The sequence below is a fragment of the Amphiura filiformis genome, chromosome 1 (genome assembly GCF_039555335.1).
Source record: "Amphiura filiformis chromosome 1, Afil_fr2py, whole genome shotgun sequence".
NCBI lineage: Eukaryota > Metazoa > Echinodermata > Ophiuroidea > Amphilepidida > Amphiuridae > Amphiura > Amphiura filiformis.
Window position 1 is genome coordinate 98,382,740 of NC_092628.1, and position 17,331 is coordinate 98,400,070.

At 35.3% G+C, this 17,331-nt stretch overlaps 1 protein-coding gene across 40 annotated transcripts in view; it reads right to left on the minus strand.

Moving 5' to 3' along the window:
• LOC140159281 (uncharacterized) overlaps nt 1–17,331 on the minus strand; it is a 137,879-nt gene that overhangs the window by 82,276 nt on the left and 38,272 nt on the right. For 37 of the 40 annotated variants that reach the window (XM_072182972.1, XM_072182967.1, XM_072182826.1 and 34 more), the window contains 11 exons: nt 16,021–16,131; nt 14,536–14,646; nt 13,414–13,524; nt 6,642–6,755; nt 5,591–5,704; nt 4,424–4,534; nt 3,226–3,339; nt 2,652–2,765; nt 2,053–2,166; nt 1,310–1,423; nt 169–282 (listed from right to left, as the gene is read on the minus strand). In XM_072182972.1, the coding sequence (XP_072039073.1) occupies nt 169–282; nt 1,310–1,423; nt 2,053–2,166; nt 2,652–2,765; nt 3,226–3,339; nt 4,424–4,534; nt 5,591–5,704; nt 6,642–6,755; nt 13,414–13,524; nt 14,536–14,646; nt 16,021–16,131 (1,242 nt within the window). The remainder of the gene's footprint in view (nt 1–168; nt 283–1,309; nt 1,424–2,052; nt 2,167–2,651; nt 2,766–3,225; nt 3,340–4,423; nt 4,535–5,590; nt 5,705–6,641; nt 6,756–13,413; nt 13,525–14,535; nt 14,647–16,020; nt 16,132–17,331) is intronic. The other 3 variants (XM_072182783.1, XM_072182765.1, XM_072182908.1) reach the window with 3 other exon arrangements.

The following is a 17,331-nucleotide window of genomic DNA, read 5'->3' on the forward strand; positions in this document are numbered from 1 at the left end:
ATGGCAGTAATGTTGTTTCACCTACTTATAATCATACAAGACTTGTAAAAAATGCTTAAAATCCACAGTGTTTATGTGCAATAAATTCCACATACTTTTATGTTTGAGAGCATATTGTACAAGCATTTTGAAGCCCAATGAACACCAAACCTGAAATTTGTCACTTACTTGTTTGACAGTTGACACCAGCCCATCCAGGTTGACAATTACATATGTATCCATTAATTCCATCAATACATACAGCACCATTTAAACATGGGTTGGGATTGCATTCATTAATATCTGGAAAAAGGAAAAGAATTTAACCATTTAATATAGAATATATCCCTTTACTTGTTTCACAGTTGGGTTCAATTCTTCTTGGAATATACAGGGTGAGTAAAAACAAAGTGCAACAGAGAAAAGAGTCCATTTATATTTAAGAACCGAGTTGAACCTTTTAGGTTTTAAAACATTTTATAAATAACATATCCATTTGTGATCTTGTGTGAAAAAAATCAAGGAATTATCATTTACTGTTTTGTTTTATAGCGATACCCAATTTTAATGTTTGTCCAAGAGACATCTAAAATTTGAATGTCAGCCCACTCTCTGTAAGGTAGATTTGGAACAACTACCCTTTTCTTAATCTCATTGGCATTGAAATAAAACAGAGTACCCAGAGTGTTATTGCTCATGAGTAGAAACATTATTTTCCTTTACTTTAAAGATGTTTATTCTCTATCAAAAACATATAAATTCGTAGGTGGGTTTTTCAAATGTCGAAATGAAATGCGCACAAATTGAAGTGGATTGAATTACAAAATATCCAGTAAGTTGGACATATTGGGATTTAAAAAACTGGAGTTGGAGTCGAGTGAGGTATGAAGGACTTTAAGTAATGTTAGAAAGTTTGTTTGAACAGAAAAAAAAGAAATTAAAATAACACCAAAATCAACCTTATTTAAGTTAAAGTCAGTTTCAGAGCTAGTGCTTTTGTATGTTCTCATTCAAAATACACGGTACCTCGTGGACAAATAATGAAATTGGGTATCGCAGCAAAAGGACTCATAAAAATTAAACGGTAGTAGCGAGTCATTTAATTTTTTCACAGAAGGTGACTATTGAGTGTGGCATTTATAAAAACAAGTAAGTGGATAGTTTATAGAAACTTTCAATAATGGGAAAGTTCAACTTGGTTCTCGCATAAATATCGATTCTTTGTTCTATTGCAGTTTTTTGACTCACCCTGTATGTGCCAAGGTGCACAAGTTTTTGGAATGATCCCTATACCATGCAAATACAAAACACTGTTGAGGTTCAAACTTACTTGTTTGACAGTTGACACCAGTCCATCCAGGTAGACAATTACATGTGTATCCATTGATTCCATCGATACATGCAGCACCATTCAGACATGGGTTGGTGCTGCATTCATCAATATCTGGAAAAAAGAAAAAAATGAAACATTCACCTTACTTGTTTGGCAGTTGACACCAGTCCATTTAGCTTGAAAATAACAGGTTTATACACTGATTCCATCAACACATACAGCACCATTCTTATATGGATTGTGGTTCACTAATGTCATAAGAAAGAACAAATGGGTTATGAAATCTATCCATGTATGTGGTGTACATCTATTTATATTTAGGCATGGAATGTGAACAAAACCTATTCCACAGAAACAACTGTTGCAAAATAAAAAATACAAAAATGATTATGGTAAAAACTTGGTCAAATAAAACCCTATTACAATTTCTGCCAGAGAAGAACAACAGTTGTTTACATTTAGAGAGCGTGTGCAGCGTAAACATGAAGTGGGGTTCTGATTGGCTGACTCAATAGTCTGACAATCATAACAGCAGATGCGATAATCTGATGTATGTCGCTCATTAACAGGGCGCTAGTAACAATTTGAGCAAGGGACTGCCATTCTTCTCTGGCTAAGACACACAACTAATAATGACAAAATAGAATTACGCAGTTCGTAATTAAGGTGGTAAAGGAAAGAATCTGACTAGCCAATATTGAGTGGTACTAAAAATTTTTATATAATATGATTTGACTCACTTGTTCCACAGTTGACTCCAGTGAAGCCAGCAGGACACTGACAAAAGTATCCATTGATTCCATCAAAACAGATGCCTCCATTGAGACATGGGCTTGAAGCACACTCATCAATATCTGGAGGGGGGAGAAAAAGGTATATGTTATATAACTCATACAAAGATTCTTATCATTTGATCAGCTAATTACTATTGATTAATATTGTCATTTCATTTTTAGAGTCAGCTGCACCCATGGCAACACTGGCAAACTGTGGGTGTTGTTTCTAAAATAAATATAGTTCATGTATTTTTCAATTTATTTTGTTTTCCTGGTGATGTATGGTAAATGGTGCTGGGAATGCAATTCCAACACTATTCACATATAGATTGGGATTGCATTCATCAATATCAGGAAAACATTGAAAGCAAATTTCTTTTTCATATGCTTTATATCATGATGACCAATTAAACATCACAAATAATAATGACAAGAATCAAACAACAATTCATGAGGCAATATAAGACATTAACAATTTGCATCCTGTGTTTGGGGAAAAGGAAAGAAATTAACTGGTCATTATGAAGTTGATTGTATATGATATAACTCAAGATCTAACTCACTTGTTTCACAGTTAACTCCAGTGAAGCCTGCAGCACATTGACAAGTGTAGCCATTGATCCCATCAATACAGATACCACCATTTTGACATGGGCTTGAAGCACACTCATCAATATCTGGGGAGAAAAGAAAAACAAAAGTGTATGTTATAACTCATACAAAGATTTTTGTCATTTGATTGCTATTGATTATGTTCACTGGAAAAAATATTTTCATATTTCTCCTCATGAGAATATTCTTACCATTTGCTCTAGCACTCACATGCTTACACCGATTTTGTCCTAACTTGGTCACATTCATCACTGACCATGACCATACATGTCACATGAAACTCGTGGGGTTTAGGGTCAATTCTGGTCTGAAACAAAATTCCTTCAAAATGTCTCTTCTGGCACAAATCGTATAGCAGAGGGATGCCTAGCGCACACATGCATTGACATTGTCTATGGTGTGTTCAGAGATTTTAGGATCAAAGGTCATTAAGGGGCCACACCACGGCTGTGGTGGTCTAAGACCACAGCTATGTCTAATTGTTGTTATTCTTGGTATTAAAAATGTTTGCATAATATGACTCACTTATTTCACAGTTGATTCCAGTGAAGCCAAATGGACATTGACAAGTGTATCCATTGACTCCATCAATACAGATACCTCCATTTTGGCAGGGGCTTGAAGCACACTCATCAATATCTGGGGGGGGAAGAAAAGTAAAAAAAGTTAATGTTAAACAATCCCCTATATCGGATTATGCAAAATCAATTTTCATTGACAATTTGGTGGGATGGGTGTTTTACATAGTTAGACCCGGGCAGATTGCAGTTTTCTACCCATCCTCATGGGAATGGGGCAGCAATGATAGGTTCCTGTTGCCAATCCAGGGGTTTGTGTCACTCACAGAAAAGAAAATATACAGATCATTCTCCAAAGTCCCTGTGCTTTGCATGCCTTCTGCCCACCCTGTTGGATTTCATTTGGCTTCCAAATTCTCCTTTAGTCAGGAACGGATTGGATTTTGAACTAGGCATTGGTAGTTGAACTCAATTATGTTGCCGGCCTGATGGCGACCCAGTAGGGACCAAAAGAAAGTGGCCCACATTACCCGGCCTGCCTATGCCTTTACTACTAGATCATAATCATCTCTATGACCAAGCAACCTGAATTACCAACTAATTTAAAATAATAATTTCTTGGGCTTGCATCGTTTATTTTCGATCCTCGCATATATTAATTTATGTCTCGCATTGTCTTACGCCCTGCAAGGGTGAAGCATATAGGCCGCCTACTTCTTCATTATTTAATATATGATTGACCGCCGAGACACAATGAGAGAGTTATCATGAGGACTTAACTTGAGATTGCCCGAGTACCAACTGTGAACTCATGTAGTGCAGTGGCAAGACTTTGTCCATTAATCCAGCAACCGGGGTTCAATCCCCGCTGAGACCTGATTTTTTTCTCTCTCAATATTTTCATATGTCAGTTTGCTTGAGCCCCAAACACACCATTTAAATAATAATTTCTCGGGCTTGCATCACTCATTTCTGATCCTCGCATATATTAATTTGTGTCTCGCATTGTCTTACGCCCCTGCTAGGGTGAAGCATATATGCCGCCTCCTTCTTCATTATCTAATTTAAAAGTTAACAAACCTAACAACATCTTCCAAGAAGCCTTTGTGGTCTATATGGTTACATATGAAATTTATTTTGATTAACATTTGTTTTAAAATTACATTATTAATAAAATTAGGAACAGTGTTGTGAAAAAGACTTACTAATTTCACACATAAGTCCAGTCCAACCAGGATCACATAGGCATGTATAACCATTTACAGTGTCAATACACTGACCCATCTGACAAGGCATGCTACCACACTCATCAATATCTGAAAATCAATCATTAATATTCACCATTATGTATGAAGCGTGTACGCTTGGTATGGGTATTGTGGGAAGAGCATATCTCATTTACATCACACACAGCTCTTCAATTGGGTTATTCCAGTTGAAATTCATACACATCTACGGAAGACATGACCTTAATCTTCCACACAAGGGGTGTAGACTTCAAATGAAGCCACCCATTAAGGTAACCCCATTTGAAATATACACACCCAATGTGTAAGATTAAGGTTATGTCATGGAATAAAGAATAGAGCACGAAGTGCGATGGAATTGCAACTCCGATCGTCGATGTGAGGTCAGCGATCGTCATGCTTGCAACATGTGGACGTAGATGGCAGCAGCATTTTTCTTTAATTAGCATATTCGTGACGTCATGTTAACGTAAGTCTCCACAGTACTACGCATATTTTTTTAGGTAGCTTTTAGTACTATCGTGGTGGCAGCAGCATTTTTCTTCACTTTTCTAAAATGGCGGCGCCCAGGGTTTAATGACAAATTCTTCAATTTATCAATATTTCATGAAAATTTACCAAACAAACGGATACAGTAATGACAGTTAATATTTAAAGTACATGTATAAATGGTCACAGTTATAAAAGAAAGAATATAAGAAACATAAACAAATGAATTGTAGCAATATTCAATATTAATGGCAGCGGCCGTGACATATCAATGGCGCTGGCGGGTAATACACGGGGAAGCCGACGGTGTCGCCACCTTTTTGCATTGCGCTGGTATACGAGTTGCAACGGCCTGGTTATGTCTTTCACATGAAGTGTATGGATTTCAACTGGAACAGCCCATTGCCGCTATCAAGCCATATTACACAAATACACATGTATGAGTAACAAGTCCTTTTCAGAAGGCTGAGCTTTCGGAAGTGCCATCTTCAGAGCAACTAAATAAAAATGATGATGCACCTTATATACACTAGGGGAACTGTCAATTACATATGTATGTTGTTTATCATCAGCCACCATTATATAAGTGGATAAGTAGATGTGTCAAAAATTCAAGGCAATGAAGCACACACTTACTTTGTTCACAGTTGGGTCCAGTAAAGCCAGCAGCACATTGACATGCGTAACCATTGATGCCATCAACACAGACGCCTCCATTGAGACAGGGGTTTGAAGCACACTCATCAACATCTGAAAATCAAATAAACATTATCAAAGTTCTTACATTTGAAATATTCACTGGGGTAGGTGAAAAGCCCTGGCAATTGAAAAATTGAAAACTTTATACATATACATACGTGATGAAGCAAAATAAATTGAATATATCAAAACTGATTTTAAGTTTCTTTTTGTATTTTAGGCACTCAAAGCTTGTAAGCTGGATAATAAGATAAATGCAACATTATTCTGATCTACAACATAGTCATTTTGCTTTATTATAACCAGTGGCATAGCTAGGGGGCAAAGGGAAGGCAAGAGCCCTGGGTGCTGTCTTCGGGGTGCCAAATTGACCTATTCAGCACCCCCAGATCGATTATGCACCCCTCCTAGCAGTGAAAGTCAAAATGTTTGTACACTATTTTTTACCCTAAATAGTCATTTTTAAGACCGAATATACTTGATTTATATCCAAATTAGTGATATTTGTGCAAATTTGGGTGCATTCCACAAGAAATTCTTTCAAAAATTAGATGGGGTACCACTTTGTCTCCAGGTGCCACAAGCACTAGCTACGCCACTGATTATAACATCTCATTTATACTCCTGGTAAAAACATTCCTCCACTCACTATGGGGTATTCAAGAATACAGGCCTAATTATGTGCATTGTATGTGATGAACAATGCCAATGATATTAAATGGTTGTAAGCTAAACAGTATCTTGTTATCTCTTCTTAGTATGAGTGAGAGATATAACACCTTTTGGGAACACTTATTTCCCCAGAAAGTATATAAAAAGTATACCACCATATTTTACAACTAGAATCATCAAAACTTGAGCTGAAAATATGCTCTATAAACTAACAATTATATTACTCTCTTATAAAAACATAAACATCTTTCCTGAATATGAAGAAGATATTTAGCTTGCCAAAAATGTCAGTTATCCCAAATTCCCCAGTGCTTACTTATTTCACAATGTGTTCCAGTCCAACCGGGTTGACACACACACAAGTAGCCATTGATTCCGTCAAAGCACCGACCGCCATTCTGACATGGCGTGCTAGCACACTCCATAATATCTATAAGTGTATGCAGGGATTCAAATACAAAACATGACTTATGCTGAGCAAAAGTATTATTACTGTCATGGAGATGGTCAACTGAAAACTATAGAAAGTTAATATTTTGATTTCATGATATGGTACAATCATAAATTAAAGGCCCATTCAGTGATTTGCTCATCCGGACGATCGTAAAAATCATCAAAATTCAGATTTTGGTACCTTTGACATTGTTATAGATGTGCTAACATAGCCTGCTAGTGGTTCAGCCAAAAGTTGTGTATTTAAGACAAAATAGGACATTTTACATGAATCTGTAATTCATATACTGACAGTATATAAATTAGCTATATGTATTTGAATGGGGTTCAACTTGAACTTCGTCAATACTGATGTTTTCTTTGTTTTTTGCCTAATTTTTCATTTCAAAAATACCAAATAACAATTTGAATGACTTATCCTTCATTTCTAAGCAATTTATACACAATTTTAATTTTGTTACACTTGTGCTGGAATCACTGAATGGGTCTTTAACATAAAATAACAAATGAAAGTTGCAACATGTTCATTTTGAAAAACAAAAGCATAAATTGTGAAAATGTGTAGCTTTTCAAATTCCATCACATGTCATTCAAACATTAATCTCTTGATCATTCCCATTACTTTTTACAAGTGTGTTATCATATTAGACCCAACCAAATTCTCCACGCATTCACTTCAACTGCATTGCTATTTACTAATTGTGTTCAAAGTTATGAGCGCTCATGCATTGGACACATGCATCAACATCTCCCGAGTGTGCACATGCATTATTGAATCCAACTCTCTCAACAAGTGATATACATTTATTAACTTATTGTGTGAAAATCAGAATTTCTAGACAAATTGATGGCCTCCTTCCTCTTGAGCAAATCTTACAATATGGCTTAAAATTATGGCATATTTGCATTTTATTCTACTTGTGGATGCATGGGAAATAGTTGTGCACACCATCATCATCCCTATATCTTCGTCTTAAAAATTGCCGTGGTAGTACGATAAATCCTCACGTTTTTCAACAACTACGCATGGTGATTTTGAGCTATTTTGTTCGAGATAGGCCGTATGCGACTCAGGCTATGCATACAATTTGAGATTTTGAGAGCCGCCACACTGTTTCTATTCTATGTTTTACGATTTTCGCATGATCAGTATATGGCTGGTCGTAACCGCCACTAACGTGGAGCTGCTACTGAGTAGCTTACTTTTTCGCTCGCATGAGCTAAATTGACCAATCATGTTAGATCTTTTCATTACGCGGAGCCAGTTGATGCATCATCGTTCCAGAGAGAGAAAACTCTTGCCAAAATTAATGTTTACTATGTGGATTTTAAATGAATCGAATGTAAATAAACCACAAACAGTTGTACAGGATCAATACCATTGTTTGATTAGTGTATAGTCAATGTTATCTTGCATGCATGTGCCATGTGTGTGGCGTGTTTGTTTGTTTGTCTACTGTGTCAGGCCAGGATCACTGACACCCACGGTACTGATACTGTCATACTATCACGGTGATCATATTGTTGAATGTTGTTGACTTTAAAATAATCATGATGCAGTCATGTCTACAGTAGAATTCACCACGACCTTTGAAGGACTTAAACCACATTAAAAGCTATTAAACCAAGATAACACTCAATGAAAACAGCTCAACTATGTTACATCAGATCTTCTCTGGTTAAATACACACTGCACTTGTGTCTGTTTTACCTGTGCAATGAACAATGAGCTGGTATTATAGTTTCAGTTGGGTGAATGATTATAAAGCTTAACGTAAGGTAACAATACTGTCTGGGCTTTTGTTTATTTAAATGAGACAATAGTCTGCTTATTGTTAACCAGCGTTCTTGAAAATGAGAAGCATAATGGTTTGCAGACTTAACACAGTTTAGAAATAATTTGTTCATATTTTTTGGTGTTATCTGTCGTTTACATATCCTTCCTAAAACACAAAAGTACCAATATTTCCAAACACCTAAATTAGCTAAAAATTTAGGAAATGTTACAAAACTATATTTTCTAGAATTTCAGAGAATACTTTAAATATTGACTGGTTATTTTTTTATTCATTTACTTCATATAGGCAATGGCATAAAACCTTCTAACATACACTAGGTCACGCGTCAATGGTGAGCGCACTGAGTATTGTGTATAGGAAAACGGGCAGTACCGTAACTACAGTATGTATGGCCTACTACTAGTATATAAAGTAAATCCGAACTGGTTTGCTGAAGGTCGAATTCCGCAGGCCACGCCAAGCAAGATGTACAAATCAGCTCCCGGCGATACACTGCAGATCGCAGAATTGTGTGCATGGTTTACCACCACTCTGCCTAGCTATATAGTTGTGTACAATACTGTATGAGTTTCTTGTGAGTGCATGTCCATCTTAATAATAAGTCGGTTCGTACTTTTCATAAATTACTTTTTGAATCATAACTATCGTGACCGAGGATATCTTGCAACCACGTGAAGCTCGTCTGGCAAATTCTTAATGACTAAATTCGCTTCACGTAATGAGTAAGTCGTACTTGATTGGTCAGTTTTACCTCCGAGTAATGAAAAACTCTAACATGATTGGTCAATTTGGCTCCACGGAACAAAAAGTCAGCTACGCGTAGCAGCTCCACGTTGTGGCGGTTGCGGCCTACCATATCAGTATCCCATATGATATTTCTATTGTAAGAAAATTTTATTTGTTGTCACGTAAATCACAGGTTTCGTTTAAATGTACTAACTGGATATTAAATGTACTAATTGGTGAGGACCGGTATTTTGCTGTGGATATGTTTAACTGCAATTTTGATGTAAAACATTTGAAATCCGCTGTAAAAATTTTGATAATATTCAACTCTTTGAGAAAATTATTTTATAAAGGAATGCTGGTAAAACCAGGTGCAATACAATGTACATTATTGACACACTATCACGCTCTTTATCTTCGTCAATAATAGAATAATCGATTTCAATCGAATTGAATGCATGAGTTTGTAGTTGACTACTGAGCGACCTAAGCGATCGATTGCTAGCCAATCAGATAGAACTCCTTTTAGAGGTCCGGGATTCTGGAAGTTTAATGTATCACTGCTACATGAGCAAGAATATATTGATATTGTAAAGAAGTGTATACAGGATCATAAACAATGTAATCAAAACCTCAATCCTGGTCTATCATGGGAGTATTTAAAGTGTTGTATCCGATCAGAAACAATACAATATTCGATTCGTAAAAACAAACATCGTAAAAGGTTGGAAAACGATCTCATGATCAAATTAAATGGTTTAGAAGAACAATATTCTCAAAATCCATCGGAAATTTTGAAACAGCAGATTGATGTTGCAAAGAATGATCTAGAAGATATTTATAAAAATAAGGTTAAAGGTTGCATGATTCGATCACGTGCTAAAGCTTTTGAATTTGGGGAGAAAAACTCAAAATATTTTATCAATCTTGAAAAACGAAACCAGAAGCAAGGTATTCTTACAAAACTTGAAACAAATAATGGGGTTATCCTTTCTAACAGAAAAGATATTTTAGAGGAGGAAATGCAATTTTACAGGCAACTTTATTCTACATGTAATCCACCCTCATGCAACATTGAAGATTTTCTTCCTCCTAATACTTTATGTCCTAAGCTAAGTGTACATCAGAGGGATTCATGTGAAGGTATGATAACGGTGAAAGAATATTCTGATAATCTGAAGCAAATGCCAAATAATAAATCACCTGGTTCTGACGGCTTTCCAGCTGAATGGTACAAATTTTTCCATAATGATATTCATGAAATGGTTTTAAACTCTATTAATTATGGTTTTCAAAATGGTTCATTTGCAGTTGATCAGCGCAGGGGGGAGATCAATCTTATCCCCAAGTAAGATAAAAACCGCATGCATTTAAAAAATTGGAGACCTATCTCGCTCTTAAATACTGATTATAAAATTGCCTCAAAGTGCATAGCTGCTCGAATAAAAATGTTCTTCCAAGTATTATACATAGTGATCAGACAGGGTTCTTGAAAGGACGATACATTGGGGAAAATATCCGACTTACTCTCGACATAATTGATTATATAAATTCAAATAATAAAGCAGGTTTTGTTCTAATGATTGACTTTGAAAAGGCGTTCGATAAGTTAGAATGGACCTTTCTGCATCAAGTTCTCAAATATTTCAATTTTAGTAATGATTTTATCCGATGGATAAATGTATTTTATTCTGGAATAACTTCATGTGTAATGAATAATGGTTATGCCTCTGCCTTTTTTTGAACTTACTTGCGGCTTGCGCCAGGGATGCCCGCTCAGTCCTTATTTGTTTATTTTATGTAGCGAAATTCTTAATATGTCTATAAGAAATCAGCCTTTAATTAAAGGTATAACAATTGATAATAATGTTATTACCGTAAGTGCCTATGCAGACGATACCACTATTTTCATTGAAGATGTTTCTTCGTTAAAAGAAAGCTTACGTGTTCTTCAAAACTTCCAAACGTTCTCTGGTTTAAAAATTAATGTAGATAAATGTGAATTGATTCCTCTCGGTCAATATCGCAATGACAAGCCCAACATTGATGAAACAGGAGTAAAGTATTGTACTGGTCCAGTTAGGCTGCTAGGTATATTATTTTCTCCTGATTTGAAAAATATTTTTGAATTAAACTTTATACCTAAATTTAAGAAGTTAAAGGAAATCCTCAGAATTTGGTCAGCCCGAGATTTAACTCCGGCAGGAAAAATTGCTATTGTGAAATCTTTAGGTCTGTCGCAACTTATTTTTCTTATGTCTGTTTTGCCCAATCCTCCAGAATGGTTTTTAAAAGATTTAGAATCAACACTCTATAAATTCATTTGGTCCAATAAACCGGACAAGGTTAGAAGGAACACCTTGATCGGTGACTTTTCAGCAGGTGGCTTAAATATGTGCCATATCCCTTCTGTAATAAAAGGTCTAAAACTTGCATGGGTTAAAGGATTTCTGGATTCTAATAATAAAGGAAAATGGAAATTATTTTTCAACATTTATTTAAAACCAAGGGGTGGTGACTTCGTATTTCATTGCAATATTAATCCGAAAGACAAATCGATCCAAACTGAAATTAAAAATGCTTTTATAAAAGATGTATTAATTGCTTGGTGTGAAATCACATACGATTCTAACATTTCTGTTTCAAAATCACCATACCAAATTTTATGGAATAATTCTTTTATTCGAATGGATGATACCATCATCTATAATTCTGTTTGGCACAACTGTGGTATACAACGTGTAAAAGACTTATATGATAATAACGGCAATTTTCTAAGCTTTTAGATATTAAAAGAAAGTTCACCATACCCGACCGTAATTTTGTTTTCTACTTTTCCTTGATTCATGCAATACCTTGGAAGAGAAATTGTAGGGTAGAATATGATGTTGATTTCAAATCCAGCAATGACGATTTATTAAACAAAATAAAAACTAGTAACAAAGTGTGTAAATTGATACACAATATTTGTATCAAAAAAATATTTAATAAGCCAATATCAGAAAATAAATGGGCACAAGATTTTAATGTTGCTAATTTGGAATGGAAAAAAATTTACTCGATATCAAAACTCTGTACACCTTCGATTAAGTTAAGATATTTTCAATTCAAAATTTTACATAGATATCTAGCAGTAAATGGACTATCGTCTCGTATGGGTATTGTTCAGTCAAATCTGTGTTCCTTTTGCAAATCTCACGTCAAACGATTCAGTCATCTTTTTTGGAATTGTAAATTTTCTTATCAATTTTGGAATGATGTTGAAAGATTTATTTTGAATCTCGATATATCATTTTCAGAACAGGAGATTCTGTTTGGCATCTTGGATAGGAAGAAAGACAGATTTAACTTTTTAATTTTATATGGTAAATATTATTTATACTGGGCAAAAATTAATTAAAAACTCCTTTTCTTGCGTTCAGTGAAATACCACTCGCCTGTCGCTCACTACCACTCGCCCGTCGCTCACCAACGGAGTATTAAATTTATATTTATCGTATAGGACGTCGACCGTGTGTTGTGTATCCATGTGTTTGGGACTCCTTAATATTCATGAGGTTCATGTGAATATATTCATAACATTATGTCATTAATGAATATGCACAAGATGACATTTGATCACATACAGTCAAGATTAATAGGAAAATTTTCACGGGAAAATTTTCTGGACACGTGACACCCATGGGCGCAGACATATTAGCATTATGGAATGTGACCCCGAGCACAGCGGGTGGTCTTCCAATGTATTTGAATAGGCAGAATTTTTTCTTGGATGCAAAATAAGTTACTTGTCGGAAGTTAATGATGTTATAACAAGAGTTTCCGTAGATAAATATTTTTGTCCGTAGGTAAATATTTTAGAAATTACGTTTTGATGATATTGTGAAGAAATTAAGATCACATAATATTCAATAATTTTGCAATGCATGAATTTCTGTCGAAACTACGGCCAAAATACTATTCCAATTCAAAATAACTAAGACTTGAATAGCGAGGTCACCGCCGGGGGTCAGGGATCAGGCTCGAGGTTACACTCACATTGATACGCATTGGTCACGTGTCCAGAAAATTTTCCCGTGAAAATTTACCTATTAATCTTGACTGACATACCTGTTTCACAGTTAACACCAGTCCATCCCGGATCACACAAACATGTATAACCATTGATGCCATCAACACATTCCCCATTAATACATGGATTACTGCCGCATTCATTAAAATCTATAGGGGGAAAACATGCAGAGAGTAAACAACAATGAAAACATTTTCTTAGACCTATTTCTTTTCAAGTTTATTATTCACTTGTTCACAAATGGTAAAATGTGAGATTTGCTCAAGAAAGAAAATGACTTGTATTTGTAATATGTGAACATCATAAGTAGCCTTTGTTACATTAAAAGGTAATGCGTATAAGTCTGAAAATATATATATGATTTGCTGACTTACATAAATAAATACCACTTGTCACTATCATTAACTAGGTGAAAGGGCATCACATTGCCTGACACCCAAAGACCCCTATTTTAAACAACTTGATATCTTTATATCAACTTTATTCAACTAAATTGAAATAATTTGTACGTCTGCAACAATGAAAGCTAATGACATAATTTCTTAATACTATAGATGCAAAATCAAGACACCTCATGCAGAAACTTTATTTGTTTGAAACCAAAAGAACACTTTAAACAAGGTAGTTACAGATGGCAGTTTTGGGAGTGAATGTCCGCAACAAGAGGTCAATTTTCACATTTGTACATGGTACAAAATAAACTTGCTCTGATTTTCTTGAAATTGGCAGCAAAATGTTCATCTATTCGTGGGGATTCAAAAAAAGAATAGTTTGCACTATCTACAGCGTCAAATTACTGAGAAATGATATATAAAACGAGTTTCAAATTTTGACCATGTGGTTGACATAAGTAAGGAACTGTCCTATTGACAATTCCATGCTGCAGCCTTCCAAATGACTGACTCTCTCTCACAACCAAGACCACACTTTTGCAAAAATAAAAACTTATACAATCACTCAATGGGCCCTCAACAGTGGGCACATTTTTCTTTGCTCTTTATTGGATCTAATGCCCCTTACTGCAATAGTCGGGGCCAAACATTGATTGAAGAGCACACATCTCTAGTTAAGTAACTGAAGTGTAAAATTTGGTTTCATTTATTTCTAGCAAGGAAACATAAGAAAGTGATTTGGCAACCACTAGTTTGGATGTTACATACCAATTTCACAGTTGACGCCAATCCACCCTGGATCACATACGCAAAAATAACCATTGACCCCATCAATACATTGACCATTGACACATGGGCTGCTGGCACATTCATCAATATCTGAAAAAAATAGTGTGAACAGAAGTTTGAAAGACATAATAGGACTAATCAATAATCATTATGATTCAGATTATATTCAGATTATATTATTGTGCAGATGACTGAAACAATTCAACAATGTGCTTAAGGGCACTCAGTTTGCGGAGGTCTGCAGTAGGTCACAATTGCATGCTAAATGCATTTTAGAGATACGTCTGCTATTGTGCATTAAAACTACCCACATTGTGCATCATTTCACAGCCATACACATACAAATCTGTATTTGGTCCTCTTCAAGTTGATTAAACGTCATGTCAGATGTCCTTGCTTTGATAGTTATACACAAGGTCCGTGAATGTTTAGAACAATACTATGGTGTGCATGTTTAAAACAATTTTACAATGTGTAGGGGTGTGTGCATGCATGTGTGAATGCATGTTTAAAACAATTATACAATGTGCATAAAGTTAAGTGTGCATGTGTATGCAGGTGTCTATGCATGTATGTATGCATAGAGTGCGCACAGTAGTCAAATGCATATTGAAAGAGAGATGCCATCTCCTTTCCATTCCCTGACACAAATAATTTGAATACATTATTAAAAGGGCATGGTCAAATGTGTTTTGTACCTCACATTGAGACCTGTACCAAAGTTTTGAGGTAAATTGCACTAGTGGTTTTGATATTAGAAATAAAAATGTGTTTCTACAACGGCACATATAATGGTATGTGTGGTATAACATCTAAATGCAACATATTTCAGGTTTAAAACTTCACCAGGATTATAAGAAAATAAAGCTTTCTTCTGATGCCAAAATCTCCATTTTGATTAGAAAAAGTGGGGGATGAAGCTGTTGATCTGATGAAGGTTCCATTTCATCACATGCAATTTCCATCTGTTTCATGCCAATATTTTAATCCATTTTTATATGATGATGAAATACATATTTTCGAGTCCCTGTATTTGTGAAAAATAAATGTGTTAACCCACTTAAGACATACTTCATTGTATTAAATCCAAACTGTACATCTTTCAATCTTAACCCCATGAGAACTACCTGCCAATTGGCCAAAATGAATATTGTGTCCAATTTTGAACCAATCAAGGCGGCTATTAATAAGATCATCTGTAAATGCAAGTTTGACCATAAATAGTTTAAAGCCTAGTCATAATTGGCTATTGAAATGAGCATTTCTAGATATCAACCAATCAGAAATGCTGTTATATCACAAGTAGTGTCCAGGGGGTTAACATTGTACATAGTCGATATAAGAAAAATATAGGCTCAATGATTACAACATTCTCAATTTTAATGGAGGGAAAAGTGGCAATGAGGTTGTTGATCACACCATCCTTAATTATGTATAAAAAGGGACATGCAAATATTTCCTTACCAATATCACAGTTGACTCCAGTCCACCCTGAATCACATAGACATGTATAGCCATTGATACCATCAATACATTGACCAAACATACATGGGTTGCTGGCACATTCATTGTCATCTACAAGTCAAATTTAACAGGAGTAAAACAAACAAGATTTGAATGCATCTTGGTATGAGTAAATTCTTACTAACTTCTGCATCAAAAAATACTACTGGTAAACATTCAAGATGGCCACAATGCACCAATAATGATTTTGCCATGTCACCATGAAGTAGTATGAAGAGACATTCATTTTGTAGCTGTCATTTATATGTTACTAAATGCGTTTCACTTGTTGAGAGTGAAATTGTACAAAGTAATGCACACATACTGAGATGCACTCAGTGCAAGTGCATTATTTTGTACAACTTCTCGAGCAACAAGTGATACGCATTTATTAACCAATTTCATACACGAGAAAAAAACACACAATTTTTTGCTATTTTTATAACAAAATTGTCACTAAAAATGTTGGAAAATACGACTAATATAAATGCATGAATAAACTGCAAGAAAAATGAATCAGTTCTACGCATGCGAACATTTGTGAAAGCACAGCGGGTAGCACACGGATTGCGCACCCGTGCAATTATACAATATTAATGCATTCCTCGTATTTTTCTAACAACATTTCTGATTAGCTATGTGATTCTACGAGTGTATGAACAGCCATTAAATGTTCATATGATCATCTTTTGTCATTATATAATATTGCTGAGTTCTGCAAAACTTATGAATGTTGACAACTGTAAATCTCACCAATAACTTGCTCATTATTGGTCTGCTGAGACTTGCTTTGCAATACAAAAAGGATTGGTGAAAACTTATCTCACTCGATAGAACATATCAAAGAAATGCCAACAGATTGGTAGCAAGTGCTACTGATAAGAATGGATAACAATACCCACTCTTCATACAACACAAACATGGCATAGGTTAGTTATAGCTAGCCTATTATTACAAACAAGCAAAATGCAATAAATCTAATTGGTACAACAGGTCAATATGCTAGTTTGTTTAGTCATGGAGGTATATAAATAAATGGAGAATGATCGCCAGAATTCTAATCTCTTAAGTGGAGATTATCCTATTACCTCTATTCAATGAGTCACCAAACTTGAATGACTAGCCACTTCAGCCAAGCTATTGATCTCCACGATGGTTATGAGACTCTACCATGGTTCATTGATCGTCACTCCCAAAATTTCCTCATAGGAATTGACCCTACATTGACCCGTGCGGAAGGCTTGTAAAAGAGACTGTATAATGACGTCAGCT